Source organism: Phocoena sinus, chromosome 4 (genome assembly GCF_008692025.1).
Source record: "Phocoena sinus isolate mPhoSin1 chromosome 4, mPhoSin1.pri, whole genome shotgun sequence".
NCBI classification, from domain to species: Eukaryota; Metazoa; Chordata; class Mammalia; order Artiodactyla; family Phocoenidae; genus Phocoena; species Phocoena sinus.
In genome coordinates, this window is record NC_045766.1 from 62,405,176 (window position 1) to 62,431,974 (window position 26,799).

Below are 26,799 nucleotides of genomic sequence, written 5' to 3' on the forward strand. Positions count from 1 at the left end.
ATCTCTTATTTTTTAGACAAAAATAAGTAGCAAGAGTAGTTCTAAATATTTTCTGTCTGCACCTCTATGGATCATCTTTCACACCATCTTCGGTAGGGACACCCCATTTTAGAGATCTCTGATCTAGTGAGCAGGTTTGTGCACCCCAGATCCAGCACCTCCCTTTCGGTCAGTGCTGAGAGATATTGCTTCTTGAATTACTCCTCTTTCCATCTTTCCTTCTGATAGCACATACTTTGTTAGTGTTTTTATCTCTAATCAGGTAGGAGTCAATTTGAGGTTTAAGTAGGCCTGTGAGACTGTTTCCTACTAAGCTGATGTAATGCTATCCCTTTCTCCTTGTGGTCTAGTTTTTAAATTATGTTCAGGTTCTTGGTGGTGTCTCCATGAATTGCCTACAACAATTATATGTGAAACATAACATACAAGTTTACTAGCAATTCAACATCAAGTTGAAAAACACATCACACTGGCAAAAAATTGTTTTTCTTAAAACAAGAAATCCTGTTTAATGATTAGATTCTCAAAGCTGCCTGTGTGTCAGAATGACCTACGGCACCGAGAAAAACAAAAACAAAACAAAACAAAACCCACTCATTCTTGGACCCCACCTGCATTACTTAGGGTCAGCTGTGAGGAATTAAAGAACCACAATAACAGGGTCTTACCCATAATGGGAGTTGATTTCTCTCTCACACAAATGACTGTTGGAAGGCAGAGTAGCAACTCTGCTCCATGAGGTCTTGGGGGACCAAGCTCTTTGCCGCCTTCCTTTCTGCTATCCCTAGGGAATTTTGTCCTTGTGGTCCAGTATAGTGGGTTGACCTCCAGCCTTCACATCTGTGTTCCAGGCAGCAAGATGGAGGAAGGAGAAAAAAAAGAAACAGGAAAAGGATGCATATCATCTGATCCTTAAGGTAGTTTCCCAAAGTCTGCCATGTGACACTGCCACTTACATCCTATTGTCTGGATCTCAGTCACATGTTCACAACTGGATGCAAGAGAAGCTGACAATAATACTATTTATTCTGAACAACCAAATACTCAGCTAAAAATTGAGAAGTTTATTGCTAGAGAAGAGAAACTTTGGGAGACAGCCAACAGTCTCTGCCAAAACTTACAAATCAGCGATTCTTTAGGCCTTGGCGGTCTTCAGGAATCCAAGTGCACTTATGATTTGGTTGGAGAAGGTTTTGCTGTACCCCATCCTAAGGGATGTCCAGAATTAGCAACTGCTTCTGTGCTCTCTTAGAGAAGGTGGAAAGATGGACACAAGGTCGATTGCATCAGCTCTGTGCCTGTCATTTTATCAGATGCTTTCAGGCATCACTCAGCTAGGCTATTTTAGGTTTGGTGAAAGAGAACAAATAAATATTACAATTAAAATACCCTGGAATTCTTTTGACAAGAATTAAAAGCCCTGTTCATCTCTCTCATGTTCCTCTTTCTCAGGGTGCTAGAAAAAAAAATACTAAGAAGAACAGACAAGACGTACAGTTGACCCTTGAACAAGGCTGGGGTTAGGGGCATTGACCCTTCTCCCAGTCTAAAAATCCACCTATAATTTATAGTGGTCCCTCCATATACATGGTTCCTCAGTATCTATGGTTCCCCCGTATCAGCAGATTCAATCAACTGTGAATGGTGTAGTACAAAAGTATTTACCATTGAAAAAATGGAATTTTTCAAACCTGAGCTGTTCAAGGGTCAAATGTAATCTTTTCTAAAAATTTGGTCCACTGGAGACACCAATCTAAATGGAGACTTTCCCTCTACTTTTGTCAACTTTGTTTAGAGAGATACTTACAGCAATAAAGAGAAGAAACGGTTTGGGGGCTTGAAACCTCTACACGGTGTGCCCTGGAAACCATACTGGGTGTTGCACAACTCTACAGGGTACTGTTCACATTATTTCTGTGTGAACGGCAGCCCCTTGGAGCAGGGTATAAATGGTGTCCCTCAGAGTTGTGTAAGGTTGCTGTCCTGCAGGGAAGCAGTGTAACTTGTCTGTTAATATCGAAATACAGGTAAACTGGCAAAATAACCGTGTGGCATTGACAGTCCCAAGAAGAGTCAAAGACTGTTCTGTTCTTGGAGAAAGCTGTTTTTAAACATAGTCCAGAGAACTTGATTTATATTAATTTCATCAGTGGCTACCAAGAGGGTTCAGCTAATCTAGTGAATCTGCAACATTTCTGAATTTCTAGGTGTCTGTTTTAAAGACAAGTGTAAGACCCCAGAAATTTCAGGTTTCTACAGTGCTGTGGAATATGAGTTGCATGCACATTTCTGTCACATCATTAATCAGGGGAGTTTAGGATCCCTCACTTTCTTTCTTGCGAGCACACCTGTTCCTGCTGGAAATGAATAAGTAGATAGCAACCGCAGCTGCACGGTGGCTTTCCTGATTTAAGGAACGTAATTAGCCTCATCTTTAAAGCTGGAGTATTATGGCAAAGCTTCAAGGGTGCCTCTAATATGTAGCTCTTGTCAGAGTCAATTACCATTAGAACATATTTTTAACATGTCATTTAGAATGTGTTTTTTTAAAAAAATATAGTTTTAAAATTATTGACAACAACAACAATAAAATAAGTCTTTAAGCAAGTGCATTTTCAATAATGGGATGGGATATCCTGGAAAGATTTCTTCATATTAGCCACTGTTGTTTATGGGACCCAACAGTTTTAATCAGTCTTGCCTCCTTTGACACAAAATAAGGATAATTGAACTCATGCTTCTTCTTCCCATTTTATATCAATATATAAAGTATTGGTCCTTAACATTTATTGGGTCATAGACATGTCAGAGAATACAATGTAAGATATGGCACCTTTTCTAAGCAATGCACTCAGATACATATACACAAATGTTAGCATAAAATTTCAGGGATTATTGACTCAAAATCTATTCATAGACACTCTAGTTTCAAAACCCCAATCTAAAGGAGAATGTAGGATGAAAATAAGTTTTAAGAACTAAAAAAAAAAAAGAGAACTCAAAATTGAAATCTACTCAAGGTCTAAAGAAGAAAAAGTTGATGTGTGTATGAATTTGAAATAAGTTTACATTAATTTGAAACTAAGACACTTTGGAGACAGAGTTACTATTTTCAGGAATTTTTTTCTATTGATGTCTTTAATTTCAAGGACCAATTTATATAAAATCCAGCAATACACATCTCAAAAATTATTCTAAATTGAGCTACAACTCAAAGCACACTCTAGAAGTTTTTTTGGTTTGTTTTGTACAATGGAAAACTTATGCTATATTCCTTCAAGATTTCTCTATCAGAACTTTTGGTAATTTTGTTTGGGTTCACTGGTGAAAATATTGTAAAAAATCCAGTTCATTTACATCATCCTGAAGGACAATAACCTAAGCCCATTTGTTTGTTTGTTTACTTATTTATTAACTGTATTAAGATATAATTCACATACCATACAGTTCACACATTTAAGGTATACAAGTCAATGGTTTTTAGCAGATTTACAGAGTTATGCAACCATCACCACAATAATTGCAGAACATTTTCATCAACCCAGAAAGAAATCTTGTACCCATTAACAACCACTCCCTATTCCGCACCCCCAATCATTCCAGCCTTAGGCAAGCTGTAATCTGCTTTCTATCTCAATAGATTCGCCTATTTTTTCACTTAGCATAATATTTTCAAGGTTCATCGTGTTGTAGCATGTATTAGCACTTCATTTCTTTTTATGACTAAATAATATCCTATTGTATGGCTATTCTACATTTTATTTACCCATTCATCAGTTGATGGACATTTAGGTTGTTTCCAATGTGGGGCTATTATGAATAATTCTGCTATAAACATTTGTGTACAAGTTTTTGTGTTGACTAGCCCCTCAACATTTAACCATACAAGGCAAAAAGTAAAAAGAGTTCTTATAACAAAATTAAACAAAATTTATTTTACAATAATTTTAGACTTGCTAAGATTTCATACCCAACATCACAAAGGCATATCATGACCAGGAAATGCATCATGACTTTATCACAGAATTAGAGGAGGTTAGATCCTTGAGATCTCTTCTTACACTAAGTCAACAACTTAACTACTTTCCATTACTTCTGTCTGACTAGAAGAGTAAATAAAGACCAGGTTGTGGACATCCGGTGGTCTTGAGGAAATTATCATAAAATGTTACTGAGCCTCTTGCAAGCAGCAAGGACAACTGTGCACATGGGCCTTGGACAGAAGTGTTATACTGAGCATGACTTGCCAAGCTACCCTGACCTCCCTATTCTGGTCTGAAGTATGTGGTTTCCTCACCAACTCTCAATTGTGTTTTGCCTAAACTTCAGCACTGTTCTGCCATTGATACTCTGCCTCTGACTACTGCCTCTGCCTCTCCCTTGGCAGCTTTCCAAGCTCACTCATAGAGACCCTCACTGCTGACTCTACCCTGCCAACCATCTTCACTCCACCTCTGAGACTGAAGTGATATGTATCATAGCCTTCCTTGCTGGATTAATGCCCCTCTGGACTCTAGGTCTGTCAAGAGCTGTGCAAGATGCTCAGGGGTGCATGATGAGTGTCTGTTGAATGAAGGGTCCATAAGGTTTCCTATCAGTGCTACGTGTGTGAGGTTGAAAGGACTCAAAATGAATTTATACATGTATCAGTGAATAATTAATGACATATTTCTCCAATGATCAAAGAACTTGGGGACCTCAACTTATTCCTGAGGCTCTTTCCTTAGTGATTATGGTGTTAACATAAGTTTATTCACTGAGATTGAAATAATTTATCTGATAGGGACAGATTCCCAGGCATAGGAAGCACATTCCTAAAGATCTGACCCATTAGAATCTTCATCCGACAGAAGACCCAAAGAAGAGTTTTAGCTGGCCAATTACTTCCTTTGCTTTGCATTTCAGAGCAATCTTACTTTGGATCTTTGGATTTAGTTTCACTGAAATTCAATGAGCATTACCTGATGCCAGCATGTGAGGCAAAACCTGAAAGACTGAATCACAATTTACTGCTGGGGGGTCCTGCCAAGCTTTGCCACTCTTTCAGAGGAGGGTTTCCCTGGGAAGCCAGTTTTTTCAGATAGTCACAAGGCTCCAGTTGGGGAATATCAGGATTCTGCCGGTGATATTTCTGCAACTTCTCTACCACTGTGGGCAACCCAACTGTGGAAGCATAGAACATGGGCCCACCCCTGTGCCTTGGCCATCCATACCCGTGTAAATAGACCACATCAATGTGCTCTGGGGTAGCCGCCATCCCTTCTTCCAAGATGCGGAATGCTTCACTGATGAGTGAATATAAGCAGCGCTCGAGGATCTCATCCCGGCTAATGATACGTGGTTCAATGTGATAGGTTTCTCTGTACTGTGTCAGAAATTTGGAAAGCCAGGGATTAGGTTTGTGAATCCTACCCAATGGCTTATCATAAAGGTACCAACCCTCACCTGTCTTCTGGCCAAATCGTCCTGATTCACAGAGCATATCAGGAATTGGGCAATATCTCCAGCTGCCTCGCTTTCGGGAGGGAGTTCCTGGAGGCAATGTAGGCCCAGTAAGACCTTGCTCTTTTCGGGATTTCCAACCTACATCCAACCCAGCAAGATCAGACACTCTAAAAGGTCCCATTTTGAAACCAAACTCTTCCAGCACCTGATCTATCTCCTCTGGTTTACTGCCTTCTTCCAATAAGAAATATGTCTGATTATAATAAGGCTTCAACATTCGATTCCCAACAAATCCAAAACAATTTCCTACCACTACTCCAATTTTGTTAATCTTTTTTGATAAATTCATAATAGTGGCAATGGTAGTGGGGGAAGAGTATCGGCTGGGAATAACCTCTAACAACTTCATGACGTGAGCTGGTGAGAAGAAGTGGGTGCCAATGACCAAGTGAGGACGATCACTGGAAGAAGCAATCTCATCAATGTCCAGGGCTGAAGTGTTGGTGCACAGAAATGCTTCTGGCTTGCACACGGCTGACAGTTCAGCAAAGACCTGTTTCTTCAGGTTCCTTTCCTCAAATACTGCTTCAATGACTAAATCTACACCACTAAGCTCTTTTATAGATGTAGTTAACCTGGGTTTTGGTCCTGACCAAGGGTGGCCACTCTGCTGCATTTTGGACACTTCCTTTTCTAAGATGGAGGTTATTATCTTGTTTGCAGTCTCTAGCTGCTTCTTGTCTGATTCTACAGCAATCACAGGGATTTTGGCCATTGCAAAAGATATGGCAATGCCTCGGCCCATTGTTCCCAAGCCTGCAGATAAGAGTGAAGGAGAAAAAGAATGATTCAATGGTATTGGGAACTGAGAAATTACTCAGTAAATGGAAGGCTTCTGTGGAAACGTGGCATTCAAAGGTACAAACTCAAGGACTACAAATAGATTGAATACTGGTTAAGGCTAGGCACTGTATTAAGTGATTCAGAAGGTAGAACAGTAAGTAGGATTCACACACAAACACACACATGCTATTAGAAATAATAAACAAGTTCAGCAAGGTTGCAGGATACAAGATCAATATACACAAATCAATTTTATTTATATATCCTAGCAATGAATAATCTGAATATGAAATTAAGAAAACAATTCCACTCATAATAGCATTAAAAAGAATACTTCAGAATAAATTTAAGGAAGAATTGTAAGACTAATAACTAATAACTAATTGTAACACTAATAACAAAAGAACATTGTTGAGAGAAATTAAATAAAACCTAAATAAATGGAAAGACATCCCATGTTCGTGGATCAGAAGACTTAATATTGTTAAGATGGCAATATTACCCAAGTCAATCTGCAGATCCAGTGCAATCACTATGAAAAATCCAACTTTTTTTTTTGCAGAAATTAACAAGCTGATCCTACAAGTCATATAGAAATACAAGAAATCCAGAATAACCAAAACAATATAGAAAAAACAAAAAGAACAAACTCTTTCCAATTTCAAAACTTTTGACAAATCTACACTATTCAAGACAGTGTGATACTGGAATAAGGATAGACATATAGATCAATGAGATAGAATTGAGAGTCCTGAAATAAACTCATACATTGATGGAAAATCAATTTTTGACAAGGGTGCCAATATAATCCAATGGGGAAAGAATAGTCTTTTTCAACAAAGGTGCTGGGACAACTGATATCCATATGCAAAAGAATTTTGTTGAACTTCTACCTCACACCATATACAAAAGTAGATCAAAGTGGATCACTCAAAGTGGATCAAAGACCAAAGTAAGAGCTAAAACTGTAAAACTCTTATGAGTAAATCTTCATGACCTTGGATTAGGCAATAGTTTCTTAGAAATGACACCAAGAACATAAGCAATAAAAGAAAAAGATAGATAAATTGGACATTATCAAAATTAAAAACTTTTGTGCTTTGAAGGACACAATAAAGAAAGTGAAAAAAACCCCATAGAATAGGAGAAAATATTTGCAAATCATATATCTGATAAGGTACTTGTATCAGAATATATAAAGAACTCAAACTCGACAATAAAAAGACAGCTCAATTTAAAATTAGGCAAAGGAATCTGCAGCAACATAAATGGACCTAGATATTCTCATACTGAGTGAAGTAAGTCAGACAGAGAAAGACAAATATCATATGATATCGCTCACATGTGGAATCTTAAAAAAGGGTACAAATGAACTCATCTACAAAACAGAAATAGAGTTACAGATAGAAAACAAACTTATGGTTACCAGGGGGTAAGTAGGGGGAGGGATAAATTGAAAGATTAGGATTGATATAAACACACTACTATATATAAAAGAGATAACTAATAAGGACCTACTGTATAGCACAGGGAGCTCTACTCAATACTCTATAATGGTCTATATGGGAAAAGAATCTAAAAAAGAGTGGATATATGTATATGTATAAGACTCACTTTGCTGTACACCTGAAACTAACACAACATTGTAAATCAACTATACTCCAATAAAAATTTTTTTAAAATAGAACAAAATTAGGCAAAGGATCAATTAAACATTTCTCCAAAGAAGATATACAAATGGCCAATAAGCATATGAAGAGATGCCTAACATCATTAGTCACTATGGAAATGAGGATCAAAACCACAATGAGCTACCACTTCATACCCACTAGGATAGCTATAATTTAAAAAGACAGACGATAACAAGTTCTGGTGAGGATGTGGAGAAATTGATACCCTGATTCACTGCTGGCAAATTGTAAAATGGTGCTGTTGCAGTAGAAAACAAGCTGGAAGTTCCTCAAAATGTTAAACGTGGAGTTACCTACGATCCAGCAATTCCATTCCTAGGTAGGTAGGTAGGTAGGTAGGTATATACATAACCCAAGAGAAATGAAGACATACATCCACACAAAACTTGTACATAGATGTTCATAGCAGCATTATTCAAAATAGCCAAAAAGAAGAAACAAGCCAAATGTCTATCAACATGGATAAACAAAAGGTGGTATGTCTCTCCAGTGGAATATTACTCAGCCGTAAAACTAAATGGTACATCCTATAACATGGATGAGCCTTAAAAAACATTATGCTAAGTTAAAGAAGTTGGATGCAAAAGTTTACTTGTTATATGATTCCATTTATATGACATGTCCAGAATAGGAACATCCATAGAGACAGAAAGTAGATTAGTAGTTGCCAGGAGCTGGGAGGATGGGCAATGAGGAATAACTGCAAATGGGTACAGGGTTTCTTTTTAAAGTGATGGAAATGTTCTAAAATTTTTTGTGGCAATGGCTACACAACTTTATGAATATCTAAAAACCACTTAAGTGTACTCTCTTTTTGGTGACAATTGTTACTATGTCTTTTAAAAATGTTTTAATTGCGGTAAAATACATTTAACATGAAACTTAACATCATAACCATTTCTAAGGGTACAGTTCAGGGGCATTAAGTACATTCACAGAGTTGTGCAACCAGCACCACCATCCATCTCCAGAACACTTTTCATCTTGCAAAACTGAAACTCTGGACTTCCCTGGTGGCGCAGTGGTTGAGAGTCCGCCCACCAATGCGGGGGACACGGGTTCGTACCCCGGTCCAGGAAGATCCCACATGCCGCGGAGCAGCTGGGCCCGTGAGCCGTGGCCGCTGAGCCTGCGCATCCGGAGCCTGTGCTCCGCAACGGGAGAGGCCACAGCAGTGAGAGGCCCGCGTACCGCAAAAACAAAAAACAAACAAACCTGAAATTGTACTTATTAAACAATAACTCCCCATTTTGCCCTCTCCCCAGCCCCTGGCAACCATCATTCTACTTTCTATCTTTATAATTTTGACTACTCTAGTCTTTTTCAACAAAGACTACTCTAGGTGCCTCATATAAGTGGAATCAAATATTATTTGTCCTTTTGTGACTAGCTCATTTCTCTTAGTAGAATAGCCTCCAGGTTTATTCATGTTGTAGCGTGTATCAGAATTTCCCACCTTTTAAGACTGAATAATAGCCCTTTGAATATATATATGTACCACATTTTGTTTATTCATTCATCTGTTAATGGACATTTGGGTTGCTTCCACCATTAGTCCACTATTGTGAATAATTCTGCTATGGACATGATTATACAAATACCCGTTTGAGTCCCTGCCTTCAATTCTTTTTGATATACCCAGAAGTGGAATTGCTGAATCATATGGTAATTCTAGTTTTAATTTTTGGAGGGATTGCCATACTTTTTTTCAGCAGTTGCAGCATTTGATGTTGAATTGTACTCTTTAAATGGGTGAACTTTATGACATATGTTTCACCTCAATAAAACTGTTATTAAAAATATGAGTAGTACCAACCCTCAAGGAACTTATAATCTAGTGATGGGAAAGAAAAAGGTTCATAAATATCCACCCTTAAAGGTAAAGTAAGTGATGAGAGAAGTTCAAATTTCTTTGGTGATTCAAAGGAAAGAGATTATTTTTGGTTGGATGAGTCAAGAAAAACTTCAAGATAAAGATATTTGAAGAAATATTTAAAGAAAGATCAAACTAAAACAGTGAAATTGGAGAAGTTGAACCACCCAGCTGGGGAAGGGAAAAGAAAAGTGAGAAATATTTTTTTAAAAGGCAAGAAGGATGGAAAATGTAGAAAAATTATTCGATGGCAAAGATGTTGCTATTTCTTTCCCACACCATTTCATTTTCTTCCTGGGCACATAGAAGCCTGTACTTTCTAAACCTCTGGTATCCTGGTACGGCCTGTAACTAATTCTGGTCAAGGGAATGGGGAAGAGGGTGGTGTGGGATCACGACTGGCCCCTAAAATCACCCACAAAATCCTTCATTACCACCTGGGTATAGAGGATGCAGAGGACAACTCTGAGGCTTTGGAGGAGACCCTAGAGCAGATGTTGGCCTGCAGGTTGCATCCAGCCCACTGCCTGCTTTTGTACTGCTGGTGAGCTAAGAATATTTTAACATTTTAAATAGCTGAAAATGAAAGAATAAGAATATTTTGTGACACAGGAAAATTATATCAAATTCAAATTTTAGTGTCCATAAATAAAGTTTTACTGGAATCAATCACACTGATTTGTTTTTGTATTGTCTATGGCTGTTTCTTTTCTTCAGCTACTTTAATTATAAAAATCTTTCACATTCTCAAAAAAAACCCGGAAAACCAGAAGGCAACAGTCTAGTACAGAAATATACAACCAGAAGATATTACCACCAACCAGGTCCGACAACTAAATCATGTTGGGGATTCTGAAAATAAAAGCACACTAATACAAAGTAGTAAACCAGTGGTTCTTATATAATCAGGGATGGAAAAATGAGTCAGTAGGCCTGGAAAACACCATTCCTGAAAAAGAAACACTGTAAGAATATAAACCATAACTCTACAGTAAAAAGCGACCAGGACTTGCCATTCAGACATGGGTGAATCTAAAAAGGTGGTGATGCCATCTACTGATCACATGACCTTTCAAGGAACAGTAAAAAAGCATAGAAACAGTAGGTAAAATGTATCTACATCTCATAAAATTAAAATTTCTCTGGCTAGTTTATCTTTGTATTTACCTTTCTGCTTAAGACATGGAGGTCAGAAGTAACCCACAATGAACCGAGAACCATAGAATATTAACTATTCTTGAAAGCATAAAAACCAACTATAATCCTTACATATGTTCCTTAAATTATCACCAAGTATTATTAATAGTGACCTCTAGTGAACACCTGTAATCATTACACCACAAGTCAAAGTCTCTGTGACTGCTTTCAGTATCATACTCAACTGAGAATGCAAGACAAAACTGGCCAACGGGACTTGTTAATTTCAGAAATCAAAGTAACTAAACTTTTTAATAGCCACAATTTAAATGTAGAATGTAAGGTTTTAACGACTTCTATCTTCCATATTTTTAACAAGCCATAAAATTGTGCTAGGTTTTCTGGTTAAAGTGATTGCAAATTTGGACCCTAAGGTTAAATCCTGGAGGTTAATTTTATATCAGGTCTGTATTAGCCACATTATAGCTATAATCCACTATCCTTTTTACAGAAACCCTTCCAATTCAAGACTCTGCAAGTTGTATACTGCCAAACATGCCCATGTAGATTTATAAGAGCAGTGTAATATTGATGTACCATATTACTTCCATGAATTCTTAGCTATCTTGCCTTGCTTGATCCTAACAAAGGTTGTAAGCTATGAAATGCCAAAAGAAAAAAGGCCCAAAGCCCGAGCTCCCAGTAAATCAATAGGCCATCTTTAAAGTGTCTTCTGTAACAAGGCTCATACTGAACTCCACTGACACCAGTTCTCTCCCTGTGACACCCAGGACTCTCCTCCCTTGATATGTGCGTGAAAGGTGAAGAAGGACCACTGGAAATAATTTGTTTAGGATCTGTATCTTATAAAACATTCTTATAGATTAATACAATGACATCTTTTATATTAAAGAAAGTCAGTACAGCATAATCCCAAACTATCTTTAAATAGTACATTTAAGGAAACTAAGCCAAAAGACTGTTGCATTATGATTTAATCTAATTGCACAAAAATTTGAAATTACAACTCCTCTAGATTTCTAAGAAGAAGGTTATGCATGCCTCCATATTCAATTCTGCATTGTTACATTTAAACCAGATAGTGAATTTCACATCATGATGGATCAATTTAGAATTTCCATGCAACACCTCAAATTATATAAAATGGAAGCAATTTTTAAAGCTTTGTGGAATGTTTAAAGTTCTACTTTGTGCTAAAGTTTCTTTTGTTTGTTTGTTTGTTTTACCAGCAACTTTGGATTATAATGTATCAGGTGGCTATACTTTAAAATGCTGGTCACTGAATATCATGGACTTTGAACTGGCTTCTACTCCTAAAAATGTATCATCACTTAAGTAGACAACCAAAAATTCCCTTCACTTCAAAAGCCTCAAATTGTGTTTCTTACAAAATAAGATTTGTGTAACAAACTGCCTTCTATGGGACCAGAACTATGCTAATAGTGGGTTCAACTATTACACAATTATGTTAATATTTTATTTTCAAAAGCACTTTACAAGAAAATGTAAGTATGTCTTCCAATAGGAATGTTATACCTGGACTTGATTGGTACCAAGCTCAGATTTTAGTTTTGCGAGGAAAAACAGGCTTTCAGGTTAAACAACAATTTGTAACCAAAACTTTAATCCCAAGGATTCTCACAAAACATATTACAAATGACAGCATGAAAAAAAAATCTTGCACAGTAACTCAAAGTTCAGCTCTACAATGTACCCTTAAACTGGCAGGACATGGGTATATTGAATAGTCTCAAATTTCCAAATAATATTATAAAGAGCTATGTATTCATATACAGCAATCACAGAAGGAACTTATGACCTAAAGCAAAGGTAAACTAACTTTCTTGAAACTTCTTAGATTCTAAACCCACCAGACAACCTCTTGTCCGGGGTGAAGACTAGTGGAATTTTTAAACCTCTAATCTAGTTTAAGGGTGCAGCTTTTATTTTTACCTGCTGATTTGTGTTCACAGCAGCTTTTAAAGACTGCTTGCTTAACTACAGCTGCATATCCCAGCTACAGAAAGTCTTTTCAATTTTTGCCAGTTTTGTTTCCATAATATTAAACATCACACTTTAGCTGGACAGGAGTTAGAGGTTTATTATCAGTCTATGCAAGACTAAAAATTCAAAGCAAATTCAATTTTGCATAAGGGAACATTGTAAAGTAACAATTCTTGATATTACATGCCTCATATAATCCATTTCAAACCATAGAGAATTACATCTTTATGTGTCACTGTTCCAAGAGACAAACAAATGTGAACAGCTAAAACATTTAAAAAATGCACCAAACTTACGAAGTCTCAAACAAAACTTGAATTTTCTGTACATACTCCTGTCAAATGAAGTTATTTCCTGTGCACCACTCCTCTTGCAAACTGGTCTTCTATTTCCTTTCATTTGACCTGGATCGGCTAGGAGACCCAGAGAAAGATCAGGGCGGCTTGTGATTTCTCTCCTGGGACAGTGATCTCTCTCTTCTCCTATATCTAGAAAGGGACCTGCTCCGGCTGCGGGAGAAGCTTCTCCGTCTTGGAGATGTGTGGTGAGGTGGAGGACTCCTCCTCCGATAATCATCTCGAGGGCGACGACCCCAAGAACGAGGCGGCCCACGATTTTAACTTCTCTTTTCCCCATTCGACAGGTCCACTCTTACTCGGCGACCACATAGTGTTCTCTCATCCAGCTCTTGGACAGCATCGGCTGCATCTCGGGATCTTCAAATAAAACAAAAGCGAAGCCGGGAGGGTTTCTAGCAAACCACACACTTCGGAGTGGTCCATAATAGCCAAAAGCTTGTTCCAATTCAGCCTTGTTTCCAAGATTACCTACATAAACTTTACAGTCCAACAGACAGGAATCACGATGCATTTCAAGATCTCGGGTTAGAAACGCGAAGGCTCAAATCCACACACCCTCAGCTGGGTCTTCCCGGTCCCCTCCCGCCTGGCACCCGCAGATGCTCTCGCACACCCGTCGTCCACGAAATTGCTCTATGGCTGTTTTTGTCCTCAATAGCAGAGTTGAGTAGTTGCAACAGAGACCATATGGGCCCAAAAGTCTAAAACATTTACTATCTGGAACTTTACAGAAAAAATTTGCTGACCCTTATTATCCAGGAGGATGGCAGAGCCGCTACTTGGAAAGAACCTGGTTCTAGAATTACTGTGGAGTGAGGAGGAAAATGATCTTTATTGTGCTAAGCCACTGAGATTGTTATTTGTTACAGCAGCAGTTTACCTGTTACCTAAGCAACCCACTGTGGATGTTTTGTGAAAGACATGTATATATAACTCTTCTACACTTCACAATGACTAGCTTTGGGATTGTTTTTTTTTTTTTCAATTGAAGTTTAGTTGATTTACAATATTCTTTAGTTTTAGGTGTACAACACAGTGATTCAAAATTTTTATAGATTATACTGGATTTAAAGTTATTATAAAATATTGGCTATATTACCTGTGCTGTACAATATATCTTTGTAGCTTATTTATTTTATACATAGTAATTTGTGCCTCTTAATCCCCTGTGGCAATTGGTTTTGAATAAAGAATGTTATCAATAATAAGAAGTCACTGATTTAGTTTCTCTGGAATATATTTAATTTTTAAATTGTATTAAATTATTTAATATAATATATACATTAAATTATTTAAAACATTTAGGTTTCCAAATTTACTAAGCATCTGCATTTCACTCAGTAACAAGAGGGCTGGATAGCTCTCACTGTTGTAGCAGCTTGTATCCTAAACTTTGGCCTGGGTAAATAGGAGGTAGATTTGGGGGTTCAAAACCCTGGCCTCCTAGCTTTCAGTCCCAAGCTGAAAATTCCTACCATGTAGAGATTATAAACTCACAGGGACAATAAGGACTAATGAGAAGTTTATGTGAAAGTGCTTTGTAAAGTATAATGTCATGCAGGTGATATCTCAGAACTGAACACAGCGGGGGAAGGAAGCCCACCTGGTGAAGATGGAGCAGAGCTCCTCGGCGCTCACCTCTCAGAGCAGGTCTGCTGACGGACCGCTGGGCTCCAAACAACTCATAATCCAAACTACAAAGTGGGCCAGACTAATGCTTTTTAGAAGTGTCTTAGCTATAACTTTAGATCTTCTTCAGTTCTATAAACTGATACTTTTCATTTAATCACTGAAACAAAATATACATGAAAACAATATCTATTTCTTTCAAAAAGTTCTTAGCTACTAACTTCTCTTTTCACAACCTTGTGGTCTCAAAGTTCTCAAGAACAAAGGGCTGAAAGACCAAACTTTTCACTGTTGATAATTATGTTTTCATAGGTATATACTGCATTTACATTGAATTTAGTTTCTTAATTTTTCCTCATTAAACACACACAGACAGGGACCAGGCGTCCTGCTCCTGTACCAAATCACTGCCTTTAACTGCCATGGAATTAAATCTAGTCAAGAACCTCTTCTACTCAGAGAAGTAAATACAGGATAAGGGATGCTTTGACTACTGGTTCTGCAGTGTTTGGTCAACTGCAGTCTTCTCCCCTTCTGACAGCCCTGAGAGTCCAGATGAGGTGGGAGAATGAGAACTTGCAGTTTGCGTCGACCTGATCTGAGAACATAGGCTCACGGAAGTGCAAAGTTGGGCTCACCTGGGGTTTTGCCAGGGGGCATAATGAAAGGATGAGTCGTGGCATTTGAGGACATTGGTAAGAGAGTAGTTGAAGTGATGACTGGAAATGAAAACTGAATAGAGAAGAAAGTAAAGATAGGAGGAGCTGATCAAGTAACACATGTACTAGTTAGAATAACCGAGAAAGGGATGTGGGAAAATACAATGTTGTGGTGAAAAAGTGAGATTTCACATTTCAGAGGTGGAGAAATGTTCAGGGTAAAGACAAGACCTACGGTGAAGCCATAAGTATGGGTCACAGAAGTGAAGTGAGGTGAGCGTTGCTGGATCTGAGGCAGTGAAGGAACCCAGAAGCAACAGAGCTGGGTTATTCAGGGCTGAATTATTCACACAGAGGATGAAGACAACCAGATGGCAGCAGGATTTGGGCCACAGAGGATAACTGTGAGCCAGGTACTAAAATGAGGGCAAAGCAGGGGAGCACTGACAGTAATGAGGAGGGATAAAGTGATACGACTGGATGGCAGGACCACAGAGGAGAGTGTCCTGAAAGGGGTAATGGTCTGAGAGGGGAACTGGGAAGTGACAGTGAGGTCCATGGAGTGTGGGAGAAGCAACAGCATTCTCTTGACAGGGCTGCAGGAGAAGCAGGTGCCCAGGGTAAGCCAGGTTTCAGGCAGGAGACAGAGGGGGAGCCATTAGTAAACCAGATGAGGCTGTGGGCGTGTTCCAGAGGACACAGGGTGCGGCGGGAGGCTGTGTCACAAAGAGGAAGTGCAGAGCGGGATGTGGATAAACATGAAGAAGGGGGAAATGACGAACTCTCTCACTTTATTTTTATCCACGTTGTCTTCTACACAGTCTAAATGCTTTTTCAAATATTTTTCAGAACAATGTGGGGTATACTTAAAAAAAAAAACCTTAAACTTTTAAATATTCCATGCTAGACACAAACCTGAAGTATTTTTAAAAAGCTCACAATAAGGAAATAGGGAAATTCTCAAATGATGGTTGACAAACAGAATACTGATAAACTTAAAACTTTTACTATTATTTTGCATTAATTATTCTTGGCTTGAAGGAATACAAGGAAGAAGAAAGAGGTAAGTACATAAGTGGGAACAAATATTGGTGTTGCTGAAAGAGTATAAAAAAGGGATACTCATAGTTCTTTGTCACACTATTTATCCATCTCCTTAAAAAGTCACAAGTGAAGAGGGTCAGTGCTAGAGGAGCACAATGTGTTTGCGTTAAAGACACACTATTTTATTCCCAAACTTGACTGAAACCATAACAGACTAAGAAGATGTAGAGAGGGCTCTTCCCCTCCAAGCTGGGTTGGTGTTAGAGAGCTGGGTGAGGGTTAAGAAAGTTGATGCTTTTAGTAAACTTTGGACCTCCTCCCCCAGAAGACTGTATACAAGCTAATACATATAACATTTCACTTACTATTTCAGGAGGTTTGGAATCTACCCAAGACCATTCTTGGGCCAAGACTAAGAGAAAGTGAAGTTTAGGAAAGTGGCCTGAAGAAGGCAATCAGAGAGCTAGCTTCTGAGGAAAGAAGACATTTTGTTTGAGAAATTTTCTAGGGGAAAAAGTAGGGAAGCCACTATTTCAGAGTTCAGATGAATTTGAGGATAGTGGTTTTGAACCAGGAGAAGCGAATGGATGCAAGGACCAGAAAGATATAGCCTTCATTCCAAATCCCTAGCTATAGGAGTGACAGCACACACTTTGAAATGTGCAACATATTAATAATCATTGTTGGGAAATCCAGGAATGAGAGACATGGAAGAGGTAGAAATGAGTTAAAAAATGCCCAGAGTCTGGAATCAGACAGACCTACATTAGACAACTTGGGTTTCATTAGCTCACTGTTGAGAAGGTTAGTTTCTAGGCCTCACATATAAAGTAAAGATAGTTCATGGGCTGGAGTGAAAATTAAGTTAGCTAAAACAAGTGATATGTTTGGCAAACAGCCTGGCACCTGGTGGCCCTAAGCAAATGGTAATACTTTACGTGTGCAGATTTGGGGAGTGACATTACCCTTGTTCTTACCTAGAATGCCGACAGAAGAGATGGGCCGTGCCAGTGCTGTTTTCCAGGATGCTCCAGAGGGAGTGGACCACTTATTTGTGGTCCTCTCCGCCAAGAAACAATATTGCAGGGCTCTAGCCTGCCCTGATCTCTGAAGGTACACATACAGCTCCTCTTCCTTCTTGATGCCCACCTCATAGGGATACTGGACAGCGGCCTGGACTGCACGGATGGAAGTCTCCTGAGAAAGGCACCCAGGGTGCTGCTTCCGCATCTTCCGAAGGGCTTCACTGAAAATGGTGTCCATGTTGGACAAGCTCTGGATCGGCTTGTTGTAGATTCTACGGGATTCTAGAGATTGATCTGAAAGAAATAAGAAAGAAAATTTGGAAATGTTACATATACCAGGGGAATATGTGTATATAGCAATAGTAATAACTTGTTCAAATTCAAAATATGAAATTAAATACTATTCATCAAGATATTTAATGTAACACTAATACCAAAATCTCTGACATCTTTGCAACTTAGTCCCATTAGATAGAATTTAATAGATTCAAAGCAATTTCCAGTTACCTAATTGAGGCATAAAAGTTACACTTTCTTTTTACTTCAAGGCCAAGATAATATTATGATAGATTAATTATATCAATCTGCCAGTGAGCTTAAGGAAAATCGTTCTGAGTTAATGATATTTTAGGTTCAAAATAATTTTAACTCCATGCTTAACAGTAACAAAAACTTTAAAATACCTAGAAAAGGAGACAGTGTAATATCGGCACAAGGAAGAGATACAAATCAATGGAGAGAATTGAGAGTTCAAAAATAAATCCTTATAATCACTGCCAATTGATTTTCAACACAGGTGCCAAAACAATTTAATGAGAGAAAGGAGATGCTGCGGACAACTGGATATCCACATGAAACAAACAAACTTAGATCCTTACCTAGCACCATATATAAAAATTAATTCAAAATGGATCATAAATCTAAATTGAAGAGCTAAAACTATAAAATTTTCTAAAAAAAAAAAAAAAGAAAAATCTTTATGACCTTTGGTTAGGCAAAGTATTCTTAGCACAATCCATGAAAGAAAAAAATCAATAAGTTGGACTTCATCAAAATTAAAGACTTTTGTACTTCAGAGAACACCATTAAGCAAATGAAATGAAATGAAATGAAATGATAAACCATAGACTGGGAGAAAATATTTGTGTGGTAGGCAAAATAACACCCTCCCCAAATGTCTACTTCCTAATCCCCAGAACCTATGAATATATTACCTTACATGGCAAAGAGACTCTACAGATGTGATTAAGGTTAAAGACCTTGAAATGTGAAGATTTCACATTATTATCCAGGTGGGCCCAATCTAATTACATGAATGCTTAAAAGAGGAGAGCCTTTCCCAGCTGGAGTGAGACAGGAAGAGTCAGAGAGATGCAACACAGGAAAGACTGGCTCCATGGATGGGATGACAATCTGGCTTTGAACATGGTGGAAGGGGGCCAGGAGCCAAGGAATGCAGTGACCTCTAGAAGCTAGGAATGGCCATCAGTTTACAACCAGCAAAAACATGGAGACCCTGGTCCTACAACACAAGTACTGAATTCTGCCAACAACCCGAGTGAGCAGTAAACAGATTCCCCCTTAGAGCCTTCAGAAAGGAGTGCAGCTGCTGACACCTGGGTTTAGTCCAGTGAGACCCCTACCAGACTTCTGACCTATAGATCATGAAGTAATACGATTGTGTTGTTAAAACTGCTGAGCTTGTGGTAATTTGTTATCAAGCAGTAGAAAATGAATACAATTTGCATACAGAATATCTAATTAAGTATTTGTATCCAGAGTATATAAAGACCTCTTATGACTCAATAATAAGAAGGCAAACAACTCAATTTTAAAATGGGTAAAAACTTGAGTGGATATTTCACCAAAGAGCATATACAAACAGCTAACAAGCAGTGAAAAAACGTTCAGCATCATTAGTCATTACGGAAATGCAGATTAAAACCACAATGAATGTGGTAGGCAGCCTCTAAGTAATGGGATGTCGTTTCTGAGATTAAATGACAAAAAGACTCTTGCTCTCTCACTTGCTCGCTCTGAGGGAAACAAGCTACCATGGGTGAGCTGCCCTCCAGTGAAGCCCATGAGGCAAAGAACTGAAGGAGGCTTTCAGCCAACAGCCAGTGAGGAACCAAGGCCTTCAGTTCAACAGACCAAGAGGAACTGAATTCCACTAACAGCCACTTGAGTGAGCTTGGAAGCAGATCGCTCCCCAGTCAAGTCTCCAGGTAGATACAGTCCCCCCTGCAATACCTTGAATGTAGTCTTTTGTGAAACCCTAAACCAGAGGGCCTAGCTAACCACACGAAGATACCACAGAAACTGTAAGATAGTAATTGTTTGATTTTAAGCAAATAAATTTTGGGATAATTTGTTATGCAACTATAGATAACCAACACAGACCCACTAGAAGGACTATCATCAAAAAGACATGACACAGAATGTTGGCGGTGATGTGGAGTACCTGGAACCCTCGTGCGTTGCTTGTGAGAATGTAAAACAGTACATTCACTTTGAAAAACAGTTTGGCAGTTTCTTAAAAAGATAAACTTACTGTTTGACCCAGCAATTTCACTCCTAGGAATCTACCCAAGAGAAATGAAAGCATATAAAACTTGTATGTGAATACTCACTGCAGCATTATTCATAGTAGCTCAAGACCAAAAACAATGTGAATATCCAACTGATGAACGGATAAAGAAAATGTGGTATAGCCATACAATGAAATACTATTCAGCAATAAAAAGGATCAAACTGGACTTCTCTGGTGGCGCAGTGGTTAAGAATCCACCTGCCAATGCAGGGGACACAGGTTCCAGCCCTGGTCCAGGAAGATCCCACATGCCGCAGAGCAACTAAGCCCGTGCACCACAACTAATGACCCTGCGCTTTAGAGCCTGAGAGCCACAACTACTGAGCCCACATGCCACAACTACTGGAGCCTGCGTGCCACAACTTCTGAAGCCCGCATGCCTAGAGCCCGTGCTCTGTGACAAGAGAAACCACTGCAGTGGGAAGCCCGAGCACCGCAACAAAGAGTAGTCCCCGCTCACTGCAACTAGCAAAAGACTGCGCGCAGCAATGAAGACCCAATGCAACCAAAACTAACTAACTAACTAAATTAATTAATTAATTAATTAATTTAAAAGGGACTTCCCTGGTGGCACAGTGGTTAAGAATCCACCTGCTGATGCAGGGGACACAGGTTCGAGTCCTCATCCAGGAAGATACCACATGCTGCGGAGCAACTAAGCCCATGTGCTGTAACTACTGAGCCTGTGCTCTAGATCCTGCATGCCACAGCTACTGAAGCCCGGGTGCCTAGAGCCCATGCTCTGCAACAAGAGAAGCCACCGTAATGAGAAGCCCACGCACCACAATGAGGAGCAGCCTGCACTCACCTCAATGAAGACCCAACACAGCCAGGAAAAAAAAAAAAAAGGATCAAACTAATGATACATGCTACAACACAAATGAACCTTAAAAACATTATGCAAGCTGAAAGAAGCCAGATGCAAAAGATTACATATTGATGTGATGTAATTTATTTTAAATGTCCAGAAGAGGCAAATCTATAGAGACAGAAAGATCAGCTGTTGCCTAGGGCTGGGGGTGGGAGTGGGGGTAAGCTGCAAAAGGGCAGAGGGAACTTTTGGGGATAGTGGAGAAGTCCTAAAACTGATTTATGGGGATGGTTGCGCAACTCTAACTCAAAGGCAAATTATGCCTCATCAAGGCTGTTAAAAAATATCTAGCAATGAAAAAAAAAAAAAATCTAGCAATGAATTTGTTAAGGTACAAGACCCTTACAAAGGCCTATATAACATTTTATTGAAGAACATAAAATAATACCTTAATAAAGAATGACCCCATGTCCCTGAATATAAATATTTAATAGCATAAAATAAATATTTTCCATATATTATATATGAATTTCTAATCAGAATCCTTGTGGCCCTATTTTTTTAAATAACTCAAAAGAATTATTTTAAAGCTTACATAAAAGTATAAATGTGTAACAAATTTATTTTTCCTAAAATAGTTTTCTAAAATAGTATTCCAGAAACCGTTTCCTAAAAAGTGCTGCTATCTCTTAAAAAATAAAGCAATATATCAAAAATGTACACCTTAGTTAATTAGACCAGAAACCTATCAGAGCTTACAAAGCAGTTTCACTATAAAAAGACAGATGAATGTGAGCCAGTCTGGCATTGGTATGTTACTATGTGTCCAAGGGAGAGTAAGGTTTGGATATAATCATGTGCACAAGGAAGAACTGTATCTGTGAGGCATTGTATAATCTCAACCTTTTTTTTTTTTAACCTAGTTGGCAAGAACATTTCCTTAATGCTTGATTACTATGTAGAATTGAAAAGAATGGATTTTTTTTTTTTTCTTTTGTGGTACGCTGGCCTCTCACTGTTGTGGCCTCTCCCGTTGCGGAGCACAGGCTCCGGACGCGCAGGCTCAGGGGCCATGGCTCACAGGCCCAGCCGCTCCGCGGCATGTGGGATCTTCCCAGACCGGGGCACGAACCCGTGTCCTCTGCATCGGCAGGCGGACTCTCAACCACTGTGCCACCAGGGAAGCCCAAAAGAATGGATTTTTAAATTAATGCTTTCCCATATGATATAAGAATAAGATTCAGGAAAGGAGGCAAGATGATGAGTAGCAGCATGTGGTCCTTGTTATTGTTGGAAAAACATGAACTCTACCCAACAGGCTACCAACTACTTGCTCAGTTAACCAATGAGTTACCCAATCCTTTATGGGAAGGCAAGCTCAGTGCAGAAGGATGAAGACCTTTCCAGGGCCTACAGCTGATTTAATTCCCTGGTGGCTCAAAAGAGAGACAAGAACAGACAGTGGGGAGAGGACAGTGGGTAGAAGACAACTGGAAGAGGAAAGGAGGCAGAGCTGTCAGTGTTGTGGCATCTGACAACAGGTGGCTGTTGCATTCTTTCCTGGGACAGAGCATAGTTGGGTTTGGGATATCTTAGAGCTGGATCTCTGTCCTTGTGACACTACCAACAGCCCCACCATGACAGGGGCTGATTCTCAACATCATAGCACACATCAGGGTTATTTGAGGAGTTTAAAAAGTTTGGATGCCCATGCCCCACTGTGAACTCAGTTAAGAATCTTTAAGGGTGGGGCCTGGGCATGAGTATTTTTAAAAAATTCAATAGCTGATTTTGAGGTATAGCCTCTGGGAGGTCCAAGAGCAGAGCATATGTCAGCCACTGTATCAAGGACAGCTGTAGCTCCTGGCAACTCTAACCTGGGCCAGAGATTGAAAAGAGATGAGAAAGAAAAAAAGGAAGAAAGTGGTCCAGGGGTTAAGACTTCGCCTTCCAATGCAGGGGGTGCGGGTTCGATCCCTGGTTGGGGAGCAAAGATCCCACGTGCCTTGAGGCCAAAAAACCAAAACATAAGACAGAAGCAATGTTGTAACAAATTCAATAAAGACTTTTTAAAAAAATGGTCCATATCAAAAAAATCTTTAAAAAAAAAAAAAGGAAGAAGAAAAAAACTGAATAGTGTGCAGTAATTTTAGCCAATTGGCATATTCCTAGTATTCTGGGGATACTCAGAACCTCTGAGACTACAGATGCACATTTTGGGAGCTCCCCAGAGCACTTGTTCCGACCAGCCTAGGGCCAAACTAAGCACATCCACTGGAGAGTGCTGGATCAGGGCACAACCATTAGAAGGTTTTTTCCTGTCAATTTCCTATTCCTTTTGTTCTGTGGCTGTAACTGAAGGATGCTATTATCTCAAAACTTCATTTTATTACTACAAAATATATTCAGAATTTCCACTTTGGGTCTACAGGTATGGTGCTTTCAAAGTGTATTTCTTATATAGCTGGTAGTTTTAGAGCCTTGGTAGTTTTAAAGTCACTCAGCTGTAACTACATAATAAGAGAGGCAAGTGTGAGCAGGTCAGCACCAGCATTAGCTGCCAGGAACATGGGAAAGTGAAGAACTAATTAATGATTCAAATATGCTTATAATTGAATTCTTTCCCTGACCCATTCACATTTTTTTCTTAATTCTTTGAAGTTTTCTAAGGCAGAAGTTTTAATTAAAAAAATAAAGGACTCACATGCCCAAAGGAAGAAAAGGAGGTGATTATTTTCCTCTTTCCTTTCTAGTAAACTAACAGGAAGAGATTTTCTCTGCCTAGGAAAAAGAGAGACATAATGTGCAGTTTACAGAAATGGTTTCCTAAGACATAATGGACTCTCTTTTCTCTAACTCTCATAAACAATAAGCTGTCTCTCTCATAGAAGGGCTGCAAAGGACAAACAGAACAACTGCATTTTTCCAGGCTTGGTGGGGGGGGGTCCCTAAAGAAGTGGGGTATATAAAAAAGAAGCCCAGTTTAGACGTGTGCTCAGGCTTCCTAGGTACGGCAGTGTCACTCTGCTTTTGTGAAACATGTTTATATAAATGTTCTCAGACAGTAAAAATAAATTACAAAGCGCAAAAGATAAAATGAAGAGAAAGACAGATGTAACCACTAAGATTATTTTTTAAGCCATAAAATCTAAACAGATCAAGGTCTTTGGGCAGAATAAGAATCGCTAAAAATGGCTAACACAGCCCAGTGCAGTCATAGTAACAGGACCAGAGTTCATTACAGGGACAAAAACAGAGCACTGGGTTCCTGAGTTGAGGCTCCCACTTGGATGTCCCCTGTGCCCATCTTTGACTAACAGTACACATTTTCAGCTTCATGCCAGAATCATGCACGTGGGAACAAGGAGTTCTTACTCAGTTTGGGAACAAGCAGGCTGCTGGCCAAATGCAAATAAATAGCATTTTACAGGACCCTCCCCTCCCCAGTTTAGCCAAAGCAATCTGGTTTGGCCAAGTGATTTTGAATTGCTCTGCTAAATCCATTGCACTGCAGTAGTCTAAGAGGCTTCATGTAACAAAAGCATTAAGATACATGAAGCCAATTAACTTCCACAGTCAACTCTCCAGGATGCGTGTTAAGTTTATAGAGAAATTTGCAGCTACTTCCCAAATCACATTTTTAGATATATATGTTAACCTCCTACAATTCCCTCCCACCCATAACTGGCTCCAAAACTGCTGATCGCAACATTGACCATTGGAAATTTCCTTCCTTCTCAACTTCTTTATTGGATGTGGAAACTAAATAAGTGCTCTTAATATTTTCCTTTTGTTATTTTTTTAAGTCAACATTTCAGCAGTGGGGGTGGGGGTAGTGATGCGGAGTGAGAATAGGCTGAATTAATGGAATATTTTTACAAATGGAAAAAGAGAATTCAAAAATTTTACAGGTACTTTTAAAACTGAGATATAAATCACATCAGTAAAAGTCACCATTTTAAAGTTTGTTAATTCAGGAGTTTTTAGTATAATCACAAGGTGTGCAACCATACATGTATGTTTTTTAAACATGCAGAACTGATTTACTAATATCTTTAAGACAGCAAGTAGTGTTTGCATGTAAAAAGTCAAAGCTAGGAAAAGTTATCTCCATTCTCACTCTTGTTCTCTGTACATCAGTTGTTCTCAAAGTGTGGTCCCCAGAATAGAGCATCAACATCGCCTAGGAACTTGTTAGAAATGCAAATTGGGCCCCATCCCAGATGTACTAATTCAGAAAGTAATGAGTGGGGTCCTATAATCTGTGTTTTAACAGACCCTCCAAGTGATTCTGATGCACAGTAACGTTGGAGAACTGTTCCTCTAGATCAAGACAATTGCACTAGCTTCACTAGCTATAGATTTGTAAATGCACATATATTTAACATCTATATATATATATATATATATTTTTTTTTTTTTTTTTTTGCGGTACACGGACCTCTTACTGTTGTGGGCTCTCCCATTGCAGAGCACAGGCTCCGGACGCACAGGCTCAGCGGCCATGGCTCACGGGCCTAGCCGCTCCGCGGCATGTGGGATCTTCCCGGACCGGGGCACGAACCCGTGTCCCCTGCATCGGCAGGTGGACTCTCAACCACTGTGCCACCAGGGAAGCCCTACATCAATATATTTTAATAAAAAATATTTTATATTTATACATTCATATTTATAATAAACACCAGTACTATTTATATCATATATTTATAATAAATATCTGTACTATTTATATAATATATTTGTAAAAAATATCTATTATAAAACATAAATATACATTTTTATAATAGATTTTTGTGAAGCCTGTCCTTCAAATCAATCCATCAATTTTTTCTGCCAAATAACCACAGTCTAACAGCTATATTTAAAAGCAAACAAAGGAAAAAAAGAAAGGAAAAGCACAAGACCTCAAATGAAAATGAAATGCAAAATATGTAAGCCTAGCTAAGCTACACATTTTGTAAGATAATAAGTGTAAATGTAGATAAGATTCTCTGAGCTAGTCCTTCATTGATCCGCCTGATTTCTCTACCTTGTATCTCTAGCGTTTATCTATTACAGGGCAGCACCAAGAAATCATAGGATTCTAAACAGTGGAACTCATTTTTTTTTTTAAAGTAAAAGTTCCAGAGTTTTCCTTGGGATTCTAAACCCTGAACCTCAAAAGAGACACAGTAGAGCTGCCCAGGTTGTAGCAAGACAAAAAATACTGGAGCCCATAGGGTCTCAGAACACAGTTTGAAATCAGCTTATTTTGTTGAAACATTTCCTTTCATTGATGAAGAAAATAAAGTCCCCAAAGCTGATTTGTTAGGGTCCATATAGCTATAGGTTAAAATTATAATCCAGGCCTCCTGACATCCAATCCTAAACCTATTTCTCTACTAGACTGTACCCCTTCCACACTGGCCAGGCATCTCTTTTTCCTTTGGATAAATTTAATGACTCAGATAATAGGAAAAAATAAACATTAAAAAAAACAAAGGTCTTCTCTACCTACCATCCAAATACAACCACTGTTAAAAATCTGTTATATCTCCTTGTTTTTTTTTTTCTGTATGTAAATATGCATATGAACACACACACATTCGTGCAACTTCCTATCTTGTTGTTTTTTCTACTTAATATTACATGTAAGCATTTTCCCAAGCTCTTCAATTTCCTTTAA

The 26,799-nt window shown here is 38.7% G+C and overlaps 1 protein-coding gene and 1 pseudogene across 1 annotated transcript in view; both read right to left on the bottom strand.

Annotated features, from left to right (window-relative positions):
* Positions 1–3,759: 3,759 nt before the first annotated feature.
* Positions 3,760–26,799, bottom strand: part of EHHADH (enoyl-CoA hydratase and 3-hydroxyacyl CoA dehydrogenase) — a 49,904-nt gene continuing 26,864 nt past the window's right edge. Inside the window, exons 6-7 of the mRNA XM_032631088.1 lie at positions 17,683–18,024; positions 3,760–6,261 (exon numbers count right to left, since the gene is read on the bottom strand). Coding sequence (XP_032486979.1) covers positions 5,000–6,261; positions 17,683–18,024 — 1,604 coding nt within the window. The 3' untranslated portion in view covers positions 3,760–4,999. The remainder of the gene's footprint in view (positions 6,262–17,682; positions 18,025–26,799) is intronic.
* Positions 13,092–17,676, bottom strand: LOC116753375 (annotated as a pseudogene).